The sequence below is a fragment of the Tetrao urogallus genome (assembly GCF_951394365.1).
Source record: "Tetrao urogallus genome assembly, chromosome: 2".
Taxonomy (NCBI): domain Eukaryota; kingdom Metazoa; phylum Chordata; class Aves; order Galliformes; family Phasianidae; genus Tetrao; species Tetrao urogallus.
In genome coordinates, this window is record NC_136814.1 from 7,454,291 (window position 1) to 7,476,361 (window position 22,071).

Here is a 22,071-nt window from a genome sequence, read left to right on the forward strand (position 1 = left end):
GCTTGCATTGTGTAGCAAGAAGGAAGGAGCATCTATAAAATAAAATGGGAGAACTTCAGGGTGTTTTTTGCCAGATTGGCCCTGCTGCAGGAAGTTGGCCCTGGGCAAGTCCCCTTGTGCCTCTTGATCTGTCCTCCAAATGGGTGCAGGTTGAACTTTTCCCTCCTGATGAGCTCCCCTGGGGGCCTGGAGGTGGACGTAGATGCCCCCAAGGTAGAGACTCTTTGTGACCTTTCATGATGAGCAGTTTCTTCCAGAAATTTATTGTTGTGAGCTTATGATGTACTGCCTTTGAAAGCCCTTCAAAGAGCTGGCGGAGCTTCTTTTAAGAGTATGGCATGGTTCGCATAGGCCTGGTGATCTGAGCTGAGGTGATTCCTGTTTCCTTCCATCTGAGGTACCAGCTGGAGTCACAGTTGTGTTTTTACTGCAATGCTGTCGTGGTTACGGGGCAATTTCTGAGGGCCATCTTCCAGGCTCCATTTGGCTCCCTTGAGTTCCTGGGTTATGTGAGCTCCATGGTTTTTCCACCGCTGTGGAGACCAATTCCCTTACACATACCATGTGGGTGTTAGCCTTGGGGCTCCACTTGGCTCGTCCTGCTCTCCTCGTCCCCATCTCTAATAGCATAGCACGGCTTGTTTGATGTCTGTGTTGACATTGGGAAACTCAGTGGAGCCGTTCCTTGTCGTTCGGTGGGTCTCTTCACTATGGGGGTCTTGAGCACTCAAGACCACGCATTGCGGAGGCGGATTTCCATCTTGGCCACAAACTCTGCAAATGCACTGCGATCGGATCGGTGCTGCCGAAATACCGCCCTCAAGAAAAACACCCTGATGAGAATGTGTGATGCTCACAAAAGGTTCTGTTTTGTTTTGTTGCCATTGCAGTGACAGCTATATTGTGCGAGTCAAAGCTGTGGTTATGACCCGAGATGACTCCAGTGGGGGATGGCTGCCGCAAGAAGGAGGCGGCCTCAGTAGAGTTGGCGTCTGCAAGGTCACGTACCCAGAGGGCAATGGAAGAAGTGGATTTCTAATCCATGGTGAAAGGCAGAAAGACAAACTGGTAATAGAACCTAATTCAACTTTTGTCTGTTCTTATAATGAGAATTATCCCGTATCTGATGCTATTGTGTTCTTGTGCAAGATTTGAAAAATAAAAATAAAAAAGGCATGTACAGATAGAGCCAGATTGTACAAAGCAATCCCATCCTCATCTAGAAGACTGTTGCCATCTCTCACTGTCCGGCCGTCATGCTGCACGAGCAGGTAAATCTTCAACATCCGTGTGCAAAGAACCCCCCTCTGATTCCTTGAGAAAGAGCCTGCGTTTTTCTCACATCTAGCAGGGCTATGTGAGAAGTGAATTGAAGTGTAAAGAATCCATGAAGCCAGTCACATTGCACTGAGTAATGCAGCGCAAGACTTTAAAAACGGCAATGAATTATTTATGCTGCGTGCTGCTCAAGGTTCGAACAAGCAGGGTGAGAATATGAAGACAAGTTGTCTCTTATGAATTGACGCACTCGGTTTCTTCTGGTAGCTGTTTAGATGGAGGAAAAAAAAAAAGATGCTTTCCTTTCCCGTACAAAGCAAATTAATAAAGCCTCTTCCTTTTTTTTTGCAGAGTCTGGTTTAACTGTTGTATTTTGTTACCGCATTTTTATATATTCGATTCTTCTGAAATCCACTCTTATGAAGAGATGGGCTGGCTTAAAAATAGGCTCCCCACACAGGCTCAGGAAGCTGAGTGCTTGGGAAAAAAGTGTATATATATCGCTTGAGATGGAAATGGCCCTGCTTTCAAAAGTTCTGGTGCTTTAAAGCTGTTTATAGTGCAGCTCATCTTTTGCGTTAGTGTTTTGCTTAGGATGCTTTTTTTTTTACATTATTTCAAGCAATGCTTAGGTTTGGGGGAAACAGGGTAAGACTTAAAAGCTGTTTCTGTTCTCCTTGAGCATCACCCTAGAAATGATTTTTGGCACAGCAGCGTGGCTGGGCATGAGGGAGGAAAGAGAAGTGGGGGAGTGTAATAGCACCTCCTAAATCTGCCCCAGCGAAAAGTACCTACTCAAAGCCTAATGAAAAGATGAATGTGTGATGCTTATGAGAACAATTAAAGGATCTGGTGTTTATTAGTCATAATTTAGTAGGGAAGGATGTGCTCTCTACCAGCATAGCGCAAATCATGACTTGGCTTGCTTTTGGGGAGAGGAAGGCACTGGTTGAGGCTGAAGTGGTGACATCTGTGTCTTTGCTATGGGAAAAGTGACTTTGCTCCTCTCCTTTTCCCAGGTGGTGCTGGAGTGCTTCGTGAAGAAGGACCTGGTGTACACCAAGGCGAACCCGACCTTCCACCACTGGAAAGTGGACAACAGGAAGTTTGGGCTCACTTTTCAAAGCCCCGCCGACGCTCGAGCCTTTGACAGAGGCGTGAGGAAAGCCATTGAGGACCTCATTGAAGGTACCAGGGCGTGTGGAAACTTGAAGTGTGTTCAAAGCAAGGAGATGGGGAGATGTCAGGGTTGAATATCAGCCCTTGGGCTTGGAAGTCTCTTTGGTACTTCCAAGCGTGCCAGGGAAGCTCACTTCAGAGAGCTGTGTCTCTCCATTCCTTCAGGAGAGAAGGGATTTAAGCCTAAGAACTCTTTCATCCCGTCTGAGCTGGTCTGCCGGGATCTCACCCGTTAGTTGTTGTGTGGGTATGACTGCTTTTTTGATAGGCTGTGCTTTCGTGTTAGGGACAACAACAGCCCAGGCTCGCCTTTATGTGTAGCCGAATCTACTTACACTGAGTCTTTGTTAAATCAGCCGAGGATGAATTCCTGCACGAAGCTGAATTAAAACTTTGTTTTGTTTTTGCAGTAATTACTTTTGTCTGTGTCCGCTTGGCTGAATGGCTGTGCTTGAAGACTTTGTTGTTTGTTGGGTTTTTTTTGGTAATTCTTTAAAAATGCATTTGAATTGCCCATGCTTTGAAGAGGTCATAAATTCTTCCTCTTCACATCTCGCTGCAATCAGTCATAATACAACTATAATCCAGTACTACTTGATTTTATTTACATGAAAATTGATTCTCTGATTTTTAGCCATCCCACTTCATGCAGGGGCTCAGTGCCCTGTCCTTGCTTTACCATGTAAGGGATAGGTACCGAGTGGGAATTAATCCTCCATGGCTCTTTCCTGCTTTGAGGAAGGATCTTTTCAACTACTGGCCATTCGCTTTTTCCTGTTTGTTTGTTGACCTGAACAAATCATGGCTGACCCTCTGCTTTCTTCCTGCTTGCTAGCACAGGAAGCATTTTGATTCACAAAAGTGACATTTGATAGAAATGACACATGGCCAAGCAACATTTAAAGATTTTAGCTCAGTTGTATCGAGTATTTTGGAGATGCACCCAGTACATGGCAACTCCTATTCTTCTCTTTTTGATCCATTTTGCAGTGGAAGTATTTAAAACCGAGTTCCTCTGCATCTCAGATACTTCAAAATCAGCAACTCTATATTTATCGCATTAACAGCACAGACTGATCCTCATGAATGTGCTCCTGCTTAACTTCCAAATAAGGCTTTCTGAATGGAAAACAATCACTGGCACGTGCACACACAGTGTCAGGCCTTGGCTTTCATTTGCTGCTCGTTTTTTGTTTGCTTCATCAAATTCAGCAGGTAATATTAAGCAGGGCAAACCGTGCATCTGAAGCCTCATGAAATCACAGCTCTATCCAGTAGGTTATTTCGTGTTGCTTTGAAAATCTGTAAGTTTTGTGCACAGGTACAGTAATCCTGGGCAGCTTTGTAGAGAAAATCTAGATTATTTTTTATTTTTTATTTTAAAGCTATTGTGGCAACCTGCTTGAATGTTTTCACATTAACTTAGTGTTTTAAGTGGGCTTTCACACTTGGCTCTGCACATCTTCCTGCTTACGCAACGGAATGCAGCCAAGGCTGGTAGAGTTTAGCATTATATAAGGAACATTATTTAGGAAAAATTTCCAGAGTGAAGGTGCTACAAAGCATTTAGCTACTCTAGTTAGAGATGAATGTGGCTGCAACCCAGTATAATGAATCACCTCAATGAGGGGACACCCATGGGGTGAGAGGAGAGACCAGAGATGTAGGATACGATTTCCCACTTTTTGAGGCAGTTGTGAGTATTTTCCGTCTTTTTTTATGGCTTTGTGAATTTCAGTTCCTTTCAGATACATTGCTTGCATGGGGAAGGATGATTGTCTGACAAATAGCTGATAGCAGAGATGTTTAACTGTATTTAATAACTTGCTAATTTACAAGAAGAAAAAAAAATCAAAAACTTCCTTTTCAAAGTAAGGTTTGATTTTCAATAAGAAGTAATTTTTCTGCCCCAATTTCAGAGCATTCTTGAGGAGTAACTCATGAGTGGCCCTAAGCACCGATCAGCACGTAGCTTTACCGTTCTTCAGGAATGAAAGCCTTCTGCAACTGGAAATGCTGACTGCTATTTTTAGCAGAGTTAATTAGCATTGGCAGCGGTGTAGTTACATGTCAAGAAACACTCTCAGATGTTACCTTTCCAACCCAGCTAACAGCAGGTGGTTTTTCTTCCAAAAAAAGCCGCTTTTTACATCTATCCAACAAATAAAGTTGTTAGCCTGCAAGCATTCACCAACCTGGTAGTAATAACAATTGGAAAAGTTGCATGGAAGTGTCGTATTTTAAAAAAAACTGTTTATTTCTAGGGTCTACTACTTCCTCTTCAACGCTTCACAACGAGGCTGAGGTTGGCGACGATGATGTCTTCACAGTAAGTGCATCTCCCTTCAGGTCATTCTCCTTTGTGCTCTGGTTTTACACTGTCAGGTTTGAAAGGCTTAAGGGTTTTTTTGTTGTTGTTGTTTTATTACCTGGGTTTGGCTTCCGGCTTTAATTACGTTTGTACAGTGGGTGTGTTTTATTTGATGGAAGCATAAACCCTGCAGAAGGTAAACCTCTGCAGGAGCAGTTGGGTTTCTCTTGATCTCCCATTGCCACGTGAAATGCATGACAAAGCAGAGCAGATGTTGTCAGGGCTGGAAGTGAGCAAGTAATGTCCCTCCAGTTTAATATGCCTTGGTCTGAGTCGTTCTTCTCCGTATGTAAGTACAGTAGGTAGCTGCTTCTCAGGTGTGCAGTCAAGGAAATGAAGTTCTGAAAAATTGCCTTTGTTATTGGGAACAAAAGTCAACCTTGAAGGCGTTCGGTGCGTACGTGAAGGTAGAAAGTTCAGACAGCAGGAGGAAGGCACACTGGTACGTGAGCTACCCAACCAGTGGTGGCTGAAGGAGGAGTGAGTTGCTCATAGTGAATTTGTGGTAATGTCTGAAATGTGTTTGGGAGCTTTTTTGAAACAGGAGCGCCTCCTGTTCCTGCTGCACTTGAACACTTTGAAAAGGAGGAGGAAAAAAAAAACCACAACAAAAACAGTGAATATGTCAGATGAAATTGTAATCTGATCACTGATATTCCATGGACTGAAAACAACGCTCACAATGAGTACTTTGTTTTACTACACTTATTTACCTGGCTCCACTCACAACCCCCTTCCTTACACAATAAATGCCCTCGTTGCATGGTGCAGGTGGGGGTGGGCTGCCAGGTGGGATGTCCTCGTTCAGATCCTTCTTTGGGACACCCCTTTGCACCTACAGGGAGCAGGGCAGGGCTGAGGATGGGGAGGAGTGCTATCCATCCAGCCAAAAGGTGGCTTTGAAGGCCAAGTGAGATGGCAAAGGACAGGGTTTTGTGCTGTGCTCCCACCCAGCTGCTGGCACATCATCTGGCCTGTCCTTTTGTCATGGCTCCAGAGGCTCCAGAGGCAAACAACAGCAGGCAGGGTTAAAAGGTGACTTCCTGTGCTCGGCAGAAAACCCATCATTAGCAGCTGCTTCCCAGCTACCTGCCAGGGGTGATTTATAGGCGCAGAGCTGGGGGAGGCCCTGCTGGAGCCAGGCCAGCTTACCAATTTGTGCTGTTTTGTCCCCAAAGCAGGGCTCTTCTGTTGTTATCGGAGTGAGGACAGAGTGAGGATGGTCCCTGAATGCGTGGGCATCCACCAGCCAGCTCTCACTGGGTGAAGCATGGAAATGCTCCATGTTAAAGCAGTGAAAAGCAGCCTGCAGAAAGAGCAAAGGACACTTTTTTTTTTTTTTTTTTTTTTTTTTTAACTACAGTCCTGCCAGTTGACACCTTGGGAATGCTCCTGTATTCGTCCACAGACCCAACATTATGTTGATTTTTAAACTGGCAGCACTTGTTACAGGAGGAGGAAATTGATGCCATTTGGGATGTGTTGCATTATTTCAGGGAATCTGAGCGAACCGTGCACCCAATCCACTCAAACTCCTGCATTCCTCCAAAATGCTGAGGCTCTTCCCTCAGCCTCGCCTGGGTGCTCATCACCCAGCATCTTGGGTTTCTTGGGCTGAATCTCCCCATTCACTGCAGTAAAGTTCTTTGAAGTTCTTGGCTTGCCATTTATCTGGGAATCCTGCTAGATGATGGTGGAGCCTGAGATCTGCATAAGCCAGAAATAACACACTGAAGTGTATAGGGCTTTTAGACTGGAAGAAATTAATGTGCAGTGTTTTTTGGAGGCTGGTTTGTGTTCTGGTATTTTTACCCTTCTGTTTCATTCTTTCTTTACACCCCTTTTAAACTTACATGTGATAGTCCATTTGGTCCTCCTTGCCCAGAAAGCATTTATTACAACTCTCCTGTAAACGCTTTTCCCCAACCACAGCAATAGATTGTTAGGGTTTGGTTTTTCACTCTGTTTTAAAGAGAAAGCACATTTGCTCTTTTTATTTCCTAAGGTAGCTATTAAAATCTTTGCAGTCCTCCCCCGCTCCCACACATGGATGAATAAACTTGACTGCGTGCGGCAGAATTTTCAGAAGCATCTGCATGATTGAGTCATTTAAGCAGTCATTTACGCATCTCTGAAAATCCCAGCCGCTGCCTCCAGTCCTTGCTGCAAGGTCCTGCCTCTCCTTGAAGATGTTGCAATCTGTTCGACCGCTGCGGTCCAGAATTGGAAATGGAGCTTTGCGGATCAGTGCTGCAGCTCAGGCAGCAGTGCCCATCTGCCCCTTTTTTTATGGCAGCCCAGCCATCGTTCTGAAGCATGGATTGCGTCTTTAAAAACGGGGCTCTGCCGTCTGATAACTCTGCCGTGCTTTAGACCCGTAGTGATGAGAGAAATAAATACAGCCCTCTGTTCTGAGAGCCCTACCTAAGGGAGCAGAAAGCTGAGGTCTGTGGAATAAATGTCACTGACTTTGGGGGGAAAACGCTAATTTCTGAACTGAAATCTCCATTTAGAAGTTTAACAATATGTAGTTGTGTTTCTTTAATTCCAGATCCTCAGTAGAGCCCATAAATGTTTTCCATATGTTAGCAAATAAATTTCTCCTGTCTTGTACGTTATAAATCGTCTTCTCAAGAGATGCAATCTGAGTAAGACTAGCCATCCGCTCCGTCCCTGCTGGGGGAAGCATTGTCTTTGCAGCGGGCTGAGATTTGTCTTCATCCATCCAGCCTGCATCTTCAGACTTCTTTAATTAACATTCACTTTGCAAATACCATTTAATAAGGATCGAATGATTCTCTAGTTCCTCGGCCACAGAATTTGCTGTATAATTGAGTTCTTCTGCAGATTTTTTCCTTAATCTACACTTTTACTTTCAATTGCAGATAATAATCCCACATGACCACGAAATGAAAAATGTGAAGTGAGTCCAAGGAAAGAAAGGTCAATGTCTTCCAGAGTCTGCAGAGTGCCTGAAACAGTCTCTTTTTAGTAAGCCATCCAAAAAAACAGAGGTGTTCATTCTGAAACCCTATGGCCAGTGCAACTGAATTGCTGCTCATGTGTTTTTCAGATAAAAGGGCAGCAGTGTGCCTGCTTTAGTACTAAAGACAAGACTCCCACTGGCAGAGGAACGATGGCTCCTGTGTCCTCTCTGCTTTAGGAACCTAAAAATGGCTGCAGTCCTCTTTTGGCTTAACAGGAATGAGAGGAAAAAAAACCCCAAAAACACAAAGAAAACCAACCTTGCTAAGTTTCACAATCATGTTACAGTGGTAGCTGTTTCCTGCAATTAACAGTAATTCTAGAAATCCTAGTCTTTGTTGAAAGTGTGACATTCAGAGTTTTTTGCAGATGGTGGAGATGTGATCTAGTAAAACGTAGCTGAGCTACAGGCTTTGGTTCATTGACATCTAGACTCAATCCACTGCTTCTCTTGCAGATTTCCAGTATCATGGCTAAAAGCTTGCTTGCCTTCTTTCTCCAGAAGCAGAACAGGGCAGATGCTCTCTTTTTTCACTCAGGGGACGTGGACACACCTTGCTGCTACCAAATTTACCCATTGTTTTCCCTCCTGTAGATAGCTGGCATCCTGCTGCTAGGATCCATACCCACAATCTCCAGACTCAGACTTCCCCCACAAAGCTATATATTCAGGGTAATCCCACACCCCTCGCACCCCTTTCTCGACACAGAGATGTTCCCCTGTTGCTCAGGGATGCTGGAGCCAGGAAGCTGTCCCACAGCTTGGATGCTGCTGGCGTTCGTTGCTGGGACAGACGCGATGCTGGCGGTACGGGTTGTGGCAGATGTTAACGTTACAGCCCTCCTCGCATCTCTTCTGGTTTCATAATTAAAAAAACAGATTTCTCCCTGCTGCCTTTCCATGAAACCTTTTCCCTACTTTCATCTCCCATGTGGGCCTCAAGTGTGTTACAGCCTCACTATTAAAATTTATAAGATTTATGTTAGTTAGATAAACACTAAATCTAACTTTTCTTGCTGGCTTGGTTGTTTCATATTCAGATGGTTCTTTTAAAGAACGACTGCAGCTCATTTTCTTTAAAGTACATACGTAGAGACCCAGCCCAGTTACTTTGGATGACTATACTTGTGCATTTTATTTCTTTCATGGGTTTGCACTCGGGATTAAGAAGCAGCAAGAGCCTGCAATTTCCTTTTTTCTTAGGCTGAGATATGGTAACATCAAGGAAAAGCTGCTCTTGGAGGAGCAGAGCTCTGGATGGTACTGGTGGGGTGCAGTGCTTAGGTTGTCACTGCAAGCAAAGCAGCATTGATTGCTCCGTAAGACCAAGCAAAGCGACTGGGGACCCATCACAACAATAGAGTCAGGTGGCATTACCTGTGGTATTCTTGCTTAGCAATGCCCAGATAACAGAAGGGTTCAGTGCTCCTAACCACATCCTCTGGACTTGGAGCTGGTGTTGTAAAGCACAGCTATTCCAACTGAGATGAAAAAATACATAGAACCATAGAATACGTAGTTTGGAGAAGACCGCTAAGGTCATCAAGTCCAACCATCAATACATCCCCACCATGCCCACTAACCCATGTCCTTCAGCGCCATGCCTGCCCTTTTCTTGAAAAATTCCAGGGATGGTGACTCCACCATTTCCCAGGGCAGCTGTTCCAATGAATTACCACTCATTCTGAGAAAAAATGTTTCCTAATATCCAACCTCAGCCTCCCCTGGCGCAGCTTAAAGCCATTCTCTGTCATCCTATTGCTGTTAACCTGAAAGAAGGGGCTGACATCCACCTCACCACAACATTTTTTCCGCCTCTTTTCCTCAAGTTGACTTTGTCTGGATGAGTTTATGTCGGTCAGTGGGAACAGTAACATTCAAAGAGGTTTTCAGTAGGGAGAATCAAGTGGGAAGTTTTTCTCTGGTTGGCAGGACTTTATAGCGGTGTGCTTCCCCCTTCAGATTCTCCAGTTTCTTTTAAGTGATACTGGAAATTAACCCATTTATTTCTAATTATTATACAAATAAAGCAAGTTCTGCTTACTGCAGTGATTGGATACAATTGTCCCTGAGACAGAGATGTCACCTGGAAGGGCAGCTGCTGTTTTCCTAAGTCATTCAAAGCCACAGGAGTGATGATTGCCTGCCTTACAGAAGTTGTCAAGATACACTGTACATAAAATCTGTTTATTCTTACATATCTTGCAGGTTCACAATATGTGAATGAGGAGCTTAGGTGAGCTGATGGGAGAGATAAGCAGTGGATAGGTTTGAAGCTTTGCTTCCTTTGAAAGAAGGGAGACAGAGGACTTCTCAATTTCTGCATTGCCTTATTGTATTTATTGCATTACTTCTTGCTCTCAGGTCAATCTCTAAGGGGTAAAGCGTTCTGAGACCAGAAAAATGCAGTTCAGTGCAATTCTCAAATGCACTGAGTCTTTAAAACAATTTTCTCCTTTTCTCTCTCCTTTTTTTTTTCTTTCTCTCCTCTTTTTCTCAACCCCTATCATGCTGGTTGCTTTCCCCCACAGTCTACAGGCTCCCAGGTCCCTTGCAAGGTGACCTGTTGCTCCAGCAGTTCTGGCTGGAGGAAGCAGTCCCTTCAGTGAATTATGGCCTGCTCACAGCCCCTGCTATTTGGGGTGTGTGTGTGAAGACTGGCAAACAGCATCTGTTGTTCAGCAGCAGATTATTAAGCAGATAATATCTGTGTCGCGCTCCCTTGAGCCTTGCTGTCCTGTAGTTCTCTGTGTAGCTAATTAGAATGGTGATGTGGAAGTGTCAAACTGCTTTGCTGAGGGTAAGCAACTCCTCTTGTTGCAATCTTTGTTCTAAGTTCTGTTTTTATGGTGTGTTTTCTGGCTCCATCCCATTCCCATATACAAACACAGTTGGTTCTGCAGTGGGATTGGGATATATCCTGCGATCCTGCAGGAAACTGAAATCTGATCTTCTGCTACAATGGAAGTTTCCTTATAGCTGCATCCTGCCAGAACTTGTGTTACAGTTTGTGCACCGGCTGGGGATCCTTGTGTTCAATTTGCTCCTTTTCCCTTGCTCCAGTGATGCAGAGGAAATTTTTGTTTCTTTCTGTTTTTAGCACTTTTTCTTCTTTTCCCCATGCTTAATGATGATGGGGTGGCATAGTTAAGCGTGCCAGTTCTTTCAGTATTATCCTCACTTTGATTCTTGTGTTGTACATAACCAGCCTTGCCTTCATTTAAGTGATCTCCCAGCTTCCAAAAGCCTGTTTCCTTGTAACATACAGTCCTTGGAGGCTTCTGGACAGGAAGGGTATCAGCAACCTGCCTGTAGGATTTGTTGTCTGAAGGTGAATGGAGCGGTGCTCTGCCAGCTGTAGTTTGTAGCTAATGAGTTCTTGCTCTGAGCGTATTGCAGCACCACTTTGCACTTGCATTCAGCTAGCTGAGTGTTTGTCTTCCAAAAAAATAATTTGGCTTGGCGTGGTAATATACTGCAGCTATGTGATGAGTTGAAGTGTGAAGCTGTTTATGAGCACGTTCCCTTCTAATTCTCCCAAGAAGTGAAGGAGAAGTGTGCAGGCTGCTGTGCCATCCAGAAGGGCAGCGAGTGTGGTGAGGTTTGACCTTTGGGCACAAGAGCAGACAAACAGCCCAACCTGCACCACATCTGGGTCACTTGTGTTTCCCTTCGGTGCTCTGCTGTTTTCAGGGTGAAGCAGACTCTTAAAGGGAAGATTTTGCAGCACTTTACGAAATGAGTATGTGGCCTCTGATTTTGGCCTTGCTTTTTGTTCAGCTTTGGTTCCCCAGGCGTTTCTTCAGCACTGTGTAGGGGAGCATAGGTGAGGGACTCAATTTGAAGCAAGAAGCCCAAAGGAATCACATTTGGTTCCCCAAAACTTGAGCATCATACCCAAAACCACTGCCAGGGAATGCAGCTCCAGCTGGCTGCTGCAAAGCTGGCAGAGCAATGTGAGGCCCCTCCTGTTTGCCAGCACAGGGAAGTGACCCCAGAACTGTTTTCCCACAAGAAAAAAATGATCGTTTTCCAGTGGTTTCACCCCTACAGGGCCAGAGAAGCTCTTGGCTTCTTATGCAGCTACAAGACCTCCGGTACCGTGCTCATGTCAATCCTGCAATGCCACTGGATGTGTGATGCTCTGCAAAGCAGCTGATGTAAAACAGCCACACAACTCCCCCTGAGCACCTGGTGGCAGTCCCCACACTTTGCTTCTCCGGGCACTTTTGTACTGGTGGCTGATTGGGGCTGATGGGGATCTCAGCACCACTCTTTGGGAGAGGGGCTGTGATTTCCATACACTGTGTTTTGAACACAGGCAGATTGGGTTGGAATCCCACTGTTTCATGTAATGGGTATGGGCAAAAAATAAAGAGAAAAAAACAAATCGGTGTGGAGAGTTCAGGCCACTTGGAGCATGCACCCAAGTTTTGCTAAGTCTAACCATAATTTGGTTTTGTCCTCTGATTTTATTTATTTCTTTATTTCATGTTCTTGGATAGCTTGCAGAGAGGAAGGAGGAGTTTGGGAAAGCTAAACGATGCAATGTGCTCTTACATGAGGCTCCAGGAATGATTGTTCCTTTAAAGCGACAGTCTGCCCCTTTTAAATAAATATCAGAGAAAATCCTCCAGTTGACCAAAATCCTGCAGCAGGATGCTGCCCACACCCCCAGGCTTGTGCTGGTTTTAACTGAGAATGCAAAAGCCCTGGGAGCTCATTGTGGAGCTCTGCCCAGCGCAGAGATGCATTATGAACAACTGCATCTAAATAGCTGTGTTCCCTCCCCTCACCTGCCTAATGTGTTCTGCCAAGGGTCTGCTTTCCCTGTGTCTTGTAAATATTTTATGAAAATTAAATCAGAAGTGATTACAGCGGGCAGTTCATCTGTCTCTGGTTCTGACTGCAAGAGGAGAGGGAAGGCAGAAGTCAGTAAGTGCCACTGCATTTTTAAGCAGAGCCTGACATTTTTACGGTGCATGTGAAGAGGGTGTTTTTAAAGTTTGCATCAGCTGTTGGGTTCTATTTTAGTGATGGATTCCAGCTAAAATAACGTGGATGCTCAGAACTGTGTGAATAAATGACCCCTAACTGACTTCTTAAAATATCATATGAGTCTGCTATGGGAAGTCTGCACTCAACTGTTTTTCCTCTCTATTTGCATCCGAGTGTATTATACAGGAGCAGTGTGCCTATGAACTTGGAGGTTGCAGCGTTTCATCTGTACATAGCAAAGATGTGAACGATGGACTGGAGGCTCCAGTTCTTGCAGCTAATCTCGTTTTCGTCAGCATCTCCCCATTCCCCAGCCTTATTTTCCCCCTGCCTGGGAGTTTCTGCACGGAGGAGCTGGAACTCAGTGCTGAGTTATGTGGAGCCATCTGTTCCTGGCTGCCCCTAGAGCTGCACAGGCTCTCGCCATCCTCTGTGTGCGTTGCTCAACACCTGCCAGCCGAGCTTAATTCCTTTATTTCCTAGCATCCACATCAGTCTTCTGAATGAAAACCTTTTTGGCAGTGCTGAGTGTGAAAAGTTCCCTCTTAGCACCTGAAAATGGGGAGCCAGCGCTTCCCTAATTAATGGCAGCCATGCTGAGAGCAAGCATGTCAAAAACAGAAAACTTCAGGGAGGAACTGGGACCTGCACAGTAATGTACCAAGGCAGTGATCTGCTCTGTCCAGGTCCGCGCCCTGCTGTGAGACAGGGCTGCCTTGATCTGAGCTTTTCTCTTGTCACGTTCTGCTTTTCCCTTCAGAGTACCCGATGCAAAGACATGACAAGGTACATCAGCCCAGTGGTGGAGTAAGGGCAAGGTGAGAGATTTCATACAGGAAGGAGATGTCCTGTGGATGCTGTGTGGCTACAGTCTTCCCCGAGCTTCCGCAGGCTTTCAAATGCCCACCTTTGCAGAGCTGTGTCGGGTGCCTCGTATCACTGGCGAGCAGCTAAATGCAAAAATCTCTCCGAGGTTTCCCCCACAGCACATCTGATTGCTTGATGTATCGTTTTAGCCGTGTCTGATTCTCATGGGTTCACTTCAAGCCTTGCAGCGAGCTGCTAAGCCACATCTGTGGAGCATGCCGAGCTGACCGGCGATGCCAAGAGCGGCTTTAGCACAAGCTTAACAGAGATGATCTCGTGCACAGAGTCCTTGTAAATGCTCCTCCAAGTTTTGCTGACTTAAGGCAGCACAGCCACCGGGATGTTTCTGGCACCGAGCGCCATAAGCATGAAAGTTTAAAAAAAAATTAAAAAAAAATAAAGGTAGTAGTAGAGCGTCTGCCCTAAATACACAGGGCACATCCAGTGAATGGAAAACATGAAATCTTTTTCTAACTCTCTTGAATAGAGAGCAGTAGGCGTTGAGATGGGAGCTGAGAGTTTTGATCTTCCCCTCTGTGTGACGCTCAGAAGTGCTGTGTCTCTTCAGGCTTATGAATGAAAACTAGAAGGGAGAGGAAAGAATTGGTCTTGCAAGATTAGGCTGAGGGAGTTCTGAGAGACCATATTTTATCTTAATCTCTTTGGAAAGGTGGAAGTTTCTTTACTGTGTGTCCAAAATAGCTCTCAGACTTCCTCTTTGCAAAGTTCATAAACAGCAGAGGCTCTGCAGATAAACCTCAGCTTCAAGCACAGGTCTGTAGCATTGGCTCTCTTTACCACCCCACGAACTTTTATCATTTTTCCTTTCCGTAGTGATAGTGCAGCTGTGTTTTCCCTTTTTCCAGTGAATGAGGAGGGCTGTGCACACTGGTGCTGGGGCTCCCGAGCAGTTGAACATGGGCAGAGCAGGCAAACAGCAGGATGCTTCCCTGTTTTCCAGGCTCATCTTCAAGCTGTGATTTGGTGACCAAGTGGGGCTTCTTTTCCTGGGGATGATGTGAGACAGCAAGTGGCTCCCCTTTAGCACGCACAGGCTTCTCACAATGAAAGCAGGAGCCCTTTAGCACGCACAGGCTTCTCACAATGAAAGCAGGAGCCCTTTAGCACGCACAGGCTTCTCACAATGAAAGCAGGAGCAGCTGTGGAGAGGTTATGCTGCGGAAGTGTCTGCCTTGGTGAAGATGAGACCCACCACGTTCTGTGTTTCCACGTGGGCTGCATTGAGAACCCTTCAGGTGGGGATGATTCAGCCAGCAGACCTGCTGCAGAGCAGCGTGTGCAATAGAGAACAGGTTAGCTCACAGACAGCTCATGCTTCAGAAAGGCCAGGCTGGCACAGATCAGAGCCATTACTTGCAAAATGACATGTTCAACATTGTGATGCTTCTATTCCCCATCACCTTCTCCATCTCATGTAGCTGTAAAAATCCTACAGAAAGAACAAACCATCTTGTTTGACCAGCAATTATTCTTAACAGCAAACTTGCTGTAGCTGGCTGAGAGCATTTGTGGAAGCTGCAAGCAGCAGCTCCCATAAATTCCCTCAGGCAACTGATTTCTGACGAGCTGCTTCATAATTTGGAGATGAACCACTCTTTTTCCTGGTCACCCTGGATATTGCACTGTATGAACAAAACTGTTCCGTGAAGCCCTTGGAGGAAAGGTGATCCTTTCATCCAGATCAGTAGCTGGGAAAGGGGGAAGCTTCTTCTTATTTCTCATCATTTTTTATGATCGATACTTATCTCAGAATATTACTTAGGCACCTGATTAGCCGGCTGTTCTTGTGTAACAAATCCATTTAAATGAGAAGTAAACTGCAGTAAATTATTAACATAATCTTCTGCACTAATGACTAGTTTTTTTAAATTGAATGAGTCACTTCTTAAATTGTGAGAGGGAAACAGGGGCCAGGGACACTTTTTTCTTTCGTTTTAATGATTACAGTGCAACCATTTGCATGTAGAAATGCAGTGTTTTTTTCTCAAAGCAGCCGTATCACACATGCGGTACGTGTGCTCGCTCAGATACATTCAGCTCACTTGCAGAAGGAAATGTGTAGTGTGGGTTTTATAAAATTACTATTATGGCCATGATTAATGATTTTGTTATCCGAGCAGCAAAACCACAAGACTTTGCAGCCGCCATAGCAATCACAAAACTGCAGTATGTGCCGCACAGAATTCGCTAATTGAGCATCGAGGGCATGTTGAAACGGCGTTTCTTTGTGGACTCGCTGTTCCAACTGCTTTAGGTTTGGGTTCATTCCTCTTCTGTGACTACTGGGCATGTTTTCAATAGTTTTTTCTCTCTCTCTCAAAAAACAGTGGAGCCAGATTGGTTTCAGCAGGCTTTAGAGGAAGACAGTGTTTGTCTTAGAAACCAATGGTTTGGACATGCTTTTCCATCAGTGAAATAGCCTGACTCTAGAGACTGTGTGCTTTTTAGATTTATTCCTGTAAGCAAGTGTGTTATATTTGGGTGACCTGCAGTAAACCTCTGATGTCTTCCCTTTTGTCATCTTCCCCAAAATGTTCACTGCTGTGGTGGTAGCAGAAAATGCTAGCCAACACAGTTGTGTTGTATGGCACAGGAATTGTTTTCTGCTTCCATCACGGGTGAAGTTCTTTTCCTTGAGGTTGAGTCTGACTTTTAACAGTCACCAAGTTCAGATTCAGTTGCAGTTGAGTAGTAACCATAGTAGTAACGTGGTTGAGCACCACAGCTTTTGGGGCTTGAGCGTCATACCTTTGATTCTTGGTCAGTTACTTTCTTCTGAGAGCTTCTGTATGGCTTCTTGAACCGCATTATGGGATTTATCTCAAGTCCTTGCTTCTGTTTGAACCTTATCTGAGCACGTTCCAAGTGCCTTGTGTTCTCTTCCAAAGGACACAAGAATAATAATCACTTCCTACTCCCCTTCAACATGGGAGTCATGATTCTATAGAGTTCATCCTTCCTATCTTCACATTTCCTTCCATTATCTCTTTTCCAAGGTGGAGAGAGCCAACCTCACTAGTTAGCCCGTATTCAGAAACCTCTGTCCTGTTGATTGCCATGGGAGCTTTGCCATGGTGAAAATACCCTTATGAAGATTTCAGTGCTGGCACTTGTATTTTTTTTTTTAATCTGCTGATGAGCTCTCTGTCATAGAGCTGCTTGTTTTAACCCTAAGACCTCTTTTCTCAGCAGCAATAGCTATTTTAGAGTACATCATTGTACATGGCAGATCAAGATGTTCCCATCAGATTGCGTATTAGTGGTAATTAGAGTGTGTTGTTGTTGTTTAACATCTGATCCTCTAGCATCATAAGGTTCTTAAGCAAGTTTTCAGGGTCAGCTTTCATTTTTCTCCTCTGAATAACTTCACTGTCATGAGAAGGTTTTATCATCATGCTGCAACCCTGCAACCAGTTGCCTTCAGCCTTGTCAACCTGAAGGCAGCACAGACTTTTTTATGGAAGAGTGAGCAGAGAATTAGACTTGGATATCTTACTTTCTACCTTTATTGGTGCTCAGAGCAAGTGTTTGCATTGGCACACTGCCCCTCAAATCTGAGGACACGGAATGTGGAAATGAAGCAATTTTTAATATGGTTAAAGCAGAGGCCTGAGCCGCAGCCTCTTTGGTATGCTGCAAACAGGTTTTGTAGCCATGTTGACACATGTGAAGGAGAGGCTCAGTTGCCCTGCTGGCTCTGAAGGAGATGAAGGCGTGGAGCAAAGGGTAGATAAGGATCCAGCACGATAAAAATTGCTCCAGCCTTTCTTCCAATTGCCTCTTGCAGAAATATGGCTTTCCTCATGGAGCCATGTGTGCATTCAGCAAACAGCACACTTTGTGTTGGCTGGTTATAGCCCCCAGCTGTCCCTCTAAGATTGTAACAGCAGTTACATCCAGTTCGGGACTTCTTTCCATCTAGCAGAGCAAGAGAGTTGCAGGCCAATGTATGCCACCTACTCCAGATGAGTGAGTTTCCCAGGCTTCTTTGTGTTCACCATGAGCACCCACAATGTAGTTGGAGCATGCCCACGAAGGCTTGTCCCAGCAGGGCTCGCCTGCATTTCCACTGAAGGTGAAGGGTCCTGCTGGCATGGCACCATGCTAAATCCTTCTTCCTTTTTGGCTCATGACAGTCAAAGTTGAACTTTGAGAGCGTGCTACAGGGCAAAACTGGCAATACAGGTATTTGGCTTTCTGTTCTAAGAAGCTGAAATTGAAGCTCTGCATCCAGGTCTGCACCACATGCAGCGCTGCAGAAAAGTACTTGTAGGAGAGGGCTCTTGTTACTAAATCCTAACTCTTCAAAGGTTTTCAAAATAGCCTGGAAGCTTGATATTATTTTGAAGAACTTGCCTGTAGAAGCTGCTAATTTTGTCTTCAAATGTCCCCAGAAAGTGCTAGATATAGTAGAGCTTGAAGTTACAGGCACAAAACTTAGCTTAAACCCCAGGTGTGAAGTGCCTGCATCTAGTAAGAGATGAGGACTGGGATGATGAAACCATTAAAAGAAAAAAACTGAACACCAGTGCAGTTGCACTTTATAGGTGTTATTAGTATAACTTAAGGCTTGTTCTGATTCTAAATACTTGATTGTAAAATAATTGGGGGAAAAAAAACCCGCAACAATCTCACATGGATTAAAAGTAGGTTCACAAAGGGTGGGTCAGCCGTTCAAAACTCATCCTGCTTGTTTTACTTCTCAGATAACACAGTCTGACTTCACACCACACTGCAAACAGATCTGTGTATTTGCTTTCAGCAAAACAAGGTGGCAGTTCAGTGCTATACGAGTCAAAGTGGGTCGACTAATATTTTGTGTTGTAATGCTTTAAGGTGTGTTCACGTTTGGGCAGCGTCTTGCAAAGCGTTGTTTTGAGAATAAACAAATAGCCACAGTAGCTGTTCTTGTCTTCTTGGATTAAGAGATGTGTTTAGTACGATTCATTGAAAAATAATATTTAGAGAGTGCATTCTTGACCAAGAGAGAAGGTTTTTCAAGAAAAACCAGTCTTCTGCCATTGTTGATATAACCACCTTCTCCTGTTGAGTTTGTGTCTCCACCTAATGTTGTGGCAAATGGAAACCTCTCCGTTGGGCTTGCCTTAGCTGCAGCATGGGTTGTTAGTTGAAGGGGGTTGGAGATTTTTCTTTGTTTGTGGCACCAGTATTTTTGGAACATGTCATGTCACAGCTTTTCTGTCAGTTGTACCCATGGGCAAAAGGAGCCATCAAGGGGATGTTCATTTAACAGCTGTCCTTTGATATTTGTGGTAATGTGAAAAAGTCTAACCATCAATGGAAGGAATTAATGGGCCTGAACGTCTGGATATCGTAAGGAAAATACAAAGGTTGCATCCAAATATAATGCCTCCTGTTTTGTACACCATCTATCTTGATGCATGTCAGAGGCAGATGTTGATGGGAAGAAAGGGCTGTGAAGAGGGGATGGCTAAGACTGGGTTATCCTGCTGTGCATTTCTGCAGGAAGAGAAATAAACGTGTTAAGAAGCTGCACGAATTGGCAACACCACGTTACTACACGGTGTTTCACCCTTTCATAATCATTGCTGTGGAGCAGTGCAGTTAACTAACCTAAAGAAAGTGAGGTAGCAGTGTATAAAAATACAGGTAACGTTCATTGTACATTGAAGATTAGCGACAAAAGGAGAAGAAAAGCCCTAAAACTTTTACAGGAAAGCTGAGTATTTAAGTTGCCTGCAATGAACTGGAATTCACCATTTGGAGAAGAATGCTGAAAGAAGTTTTTTGACTCCGGAAGGCTTAAAAAAGAACCAGGATTTCTGCAGTCCTGAGTGCACATCAGGAAGTAAATGACAGCATCATTTGAAGGAGTTTAAATATGTGCTTCAGAGGTAGCTTCCAGTGTGAACATTCACCACCACGCAGTGCCTAGTACAACAAATAATGTGCCAACTGCATATGAGTGGTGTTGGTGAATATGTCACTGGTGGGCTATGGTATACTTAATTTTTCCATGTGTGTGGCAACGCGTTTTATGGCCTGGCAACAAACCTGCTTCTTTCAAGAGTTTTATGTGAAACCTGTGAAAGCTGCCTGCTGTCAGGTGTTGCCAATATCACAGGTGTGTGCAAAGTCAGTGAGTAGCAAAACATCTCTTTTAAGACTGCGTGCTGTAGCAGTTGGACATATTACAAGCTTTTTCCCCTTTCCATTTCTTACAGAATGCAACAGATAGCTCCTCCAACTCCTCTCAGAAAAGGGAACAGCCTGTGCGAACTCTGGCATCTCCAGCATCCTGCGAAAATCGAAGAATTTGCACTCGTGGGCACCTTCATGACCATTACAGCTCTGACCACTACCATCTAGAACAAGTAAGGCACTGCTCACTGTTGGGACACAAGGGGCTGTCTCAATCATAGTTAGATAAGTCCACATAGCATATGGCTCCCTACCACCAAAAACACTCAGAAAATCCCCACTCCTTTCTCCTCCTTTAGTTTTAAGTGGCATTTAATTATTAAAATAAATACATGTTTACACTGGCTTTAAAATGTTAGGTCTTTTCAGATCTTACAAGGAGCTTATAGTCAGGAGGAAGAATTACTTTTTACATGGTCTGATAGTGATAGGACAAGGGGGAATCATTTTAAACAAAAGGGAGATTTAAATTAGGGGAAGATCTCTTTGTCAGAGGGTGGTGAGGTGCTGACACATTGCCCAGAGAGGCTGTGGATGCCCCCAGATCCCTGGAGGTGTTCAAGGCCAGGTCGGATGGGGCCTTGAGCAGCCTGAGCTGGTGAGGGGCAGCCCTGCCCTCAGCAGGCGGGTTGGAACCAGGTGATCTTTAAGGTCCCTTCCAACCAAGCCATTCCATAATTCTGTGATTCTACGTGCAAACAGCTTATTAATCTTTTCTCCCTCTTTATCTCCGTCCCTGCTTCTACAGTCAGTACCACGATCCTACCGGCACGTCAACTTTCCAGATGACGATGAGGAAATAGTACGCATCAATCCTCGGGAGAAGATTTGGATGACTGGATATGAGGACTATCGCCATGCCCCAGCACGAGGAAAGAACTTCGATCCTGATGACGTGGACTCCTACGTACGTTTTGCCAAAAGCGAGTCCTCAAAACACGAGTACACTTATCCTTACGTAGACAACTCAGACTTTGACCTGGGTGAAGATATCAAGGGTGCTGTGATAAAGACTCAACCTGTCAAATTCAAGCCCAGACGGAAGGAGGATGGTGAGAGGTCACGGTGCGTGTACTGCAGGGACATGTTCAATCATGAGGAGAACAAACGGGGTCAATGCCAGGATGCTCCTGACCGCATCAAGACTTGCATCCATCGAGTGAGCTGTATGTGGTGTGCAGACACTATGCTCTATCACTGTATGTCCGATCCGGAAGGAGACTTTACAGATCCTTGTTCGTGTGACACCAGTGATGAAATGTTTTGCCTCCGGTGGATGGCCCTTATCGCCTTGTCTTTCATTGCTCCATGTATGTGCTGTTACTTGCCGCTTCGGGCTTGTTACCACTGTGGGGTCATGTGCAGGTGCTGTGGTGGAAAACACAAAGCTGCTGGATGACTACAAATGAGTTCGGTGTGTTATGTTTTTCCTGTAGTTCGGGGAACACATTGGTTTTGGAGCATTGAGATCACATTTTGATGCAGCCACTGTGCCCAGCAGCATCCAGAAACCACCAGTTTGGATCATTTTACGTTCGATCGTCTGGGGCTCACACTGCATTGATTTGCTCATCAAGTGTTCTAACTAACTAACGTACAGCATAGACTTTTGTATTATTAATCTGTAATCAAACAGACTGTCTTGTACATGTTTATATTATTTTTTCAGTTAAAACGAGTTTAAGAACTGCTTTAAATGGTGGTGGATTGTAGAACATCTCCAGGTTGTGTCCGTCTTGCCTCTGCTCGCACGGTACCATCGGTGTGCCAGCAAGTTTTGGCATTTCTCTAAGCGGGGTGGCGTAGTGAACGAGATCTCACTTGGAAGATATTTTAACTTGCTGTCAAGTTATTGTGTGTATGGAAGGTGTGCTAGTAACAAACTTGTACCACAACACAGTATTTCTGTCACTGGTTTTCTTTTGTTTTGTTTTTTTGTTCTGTTTTCCAAAGCCAAAATAGCCATGTAAGCTGCAGTTTCTCTTCTAGAGTCCATTGTCATTTCCTTCAGCAAACATCTTAAATTATTTCTCTGTTCTTAAAGCTCTACGAACAGAAAGCAAAGCTCAGTTACCATAGTCACATAACCATTGAGAATCTGGTAGTTCTCCTTACCTGTAATCATTTCAGACCACTACTTGAAAGGGAAACTTTACATGTTAGTGTTTTCTTTTTTCCCTAAATAACT

The 22,071-nt window shown here is 44.6% G+C and overlaps 1 protein-coding gene across 1 annotated transcript in view; it reads left to right on the forward strand.

Moving 5' to 3' along the window:
* Positions 1-21,282, forward strand: part of SPRED2 (sprouty related EVH1 domain containing 2) — a gene marked incomplete at both ends in the record, with an annotated part of 48,371 nt that extends 27,089 nt beyond the window's left edge. Inside the window, 5 exons of the mRNA XM_079550896.1 lie at positions 891-1,068; positions 2,298-2,466; positions 4,722-4,786; positions 19,907-20,056; positions 20,632-21,282. Coding sequence (XP_079407022.1) covers positions 891-1,068; positions 2,298-2,466; positions 4,722-4,786; positions 19,907-20,056; positions 20,632-21,282 — 1,213 coding nt within the window. The remainder of the gene's footprint in view (positions 1-890; positions 1,069-2,297; positions 2,467-4,721; positions 4,787-19,906; positions 20,057-20,631) is intronic.
* Positions 21,283-22,071: the final 789 nt, after the last annotated feature.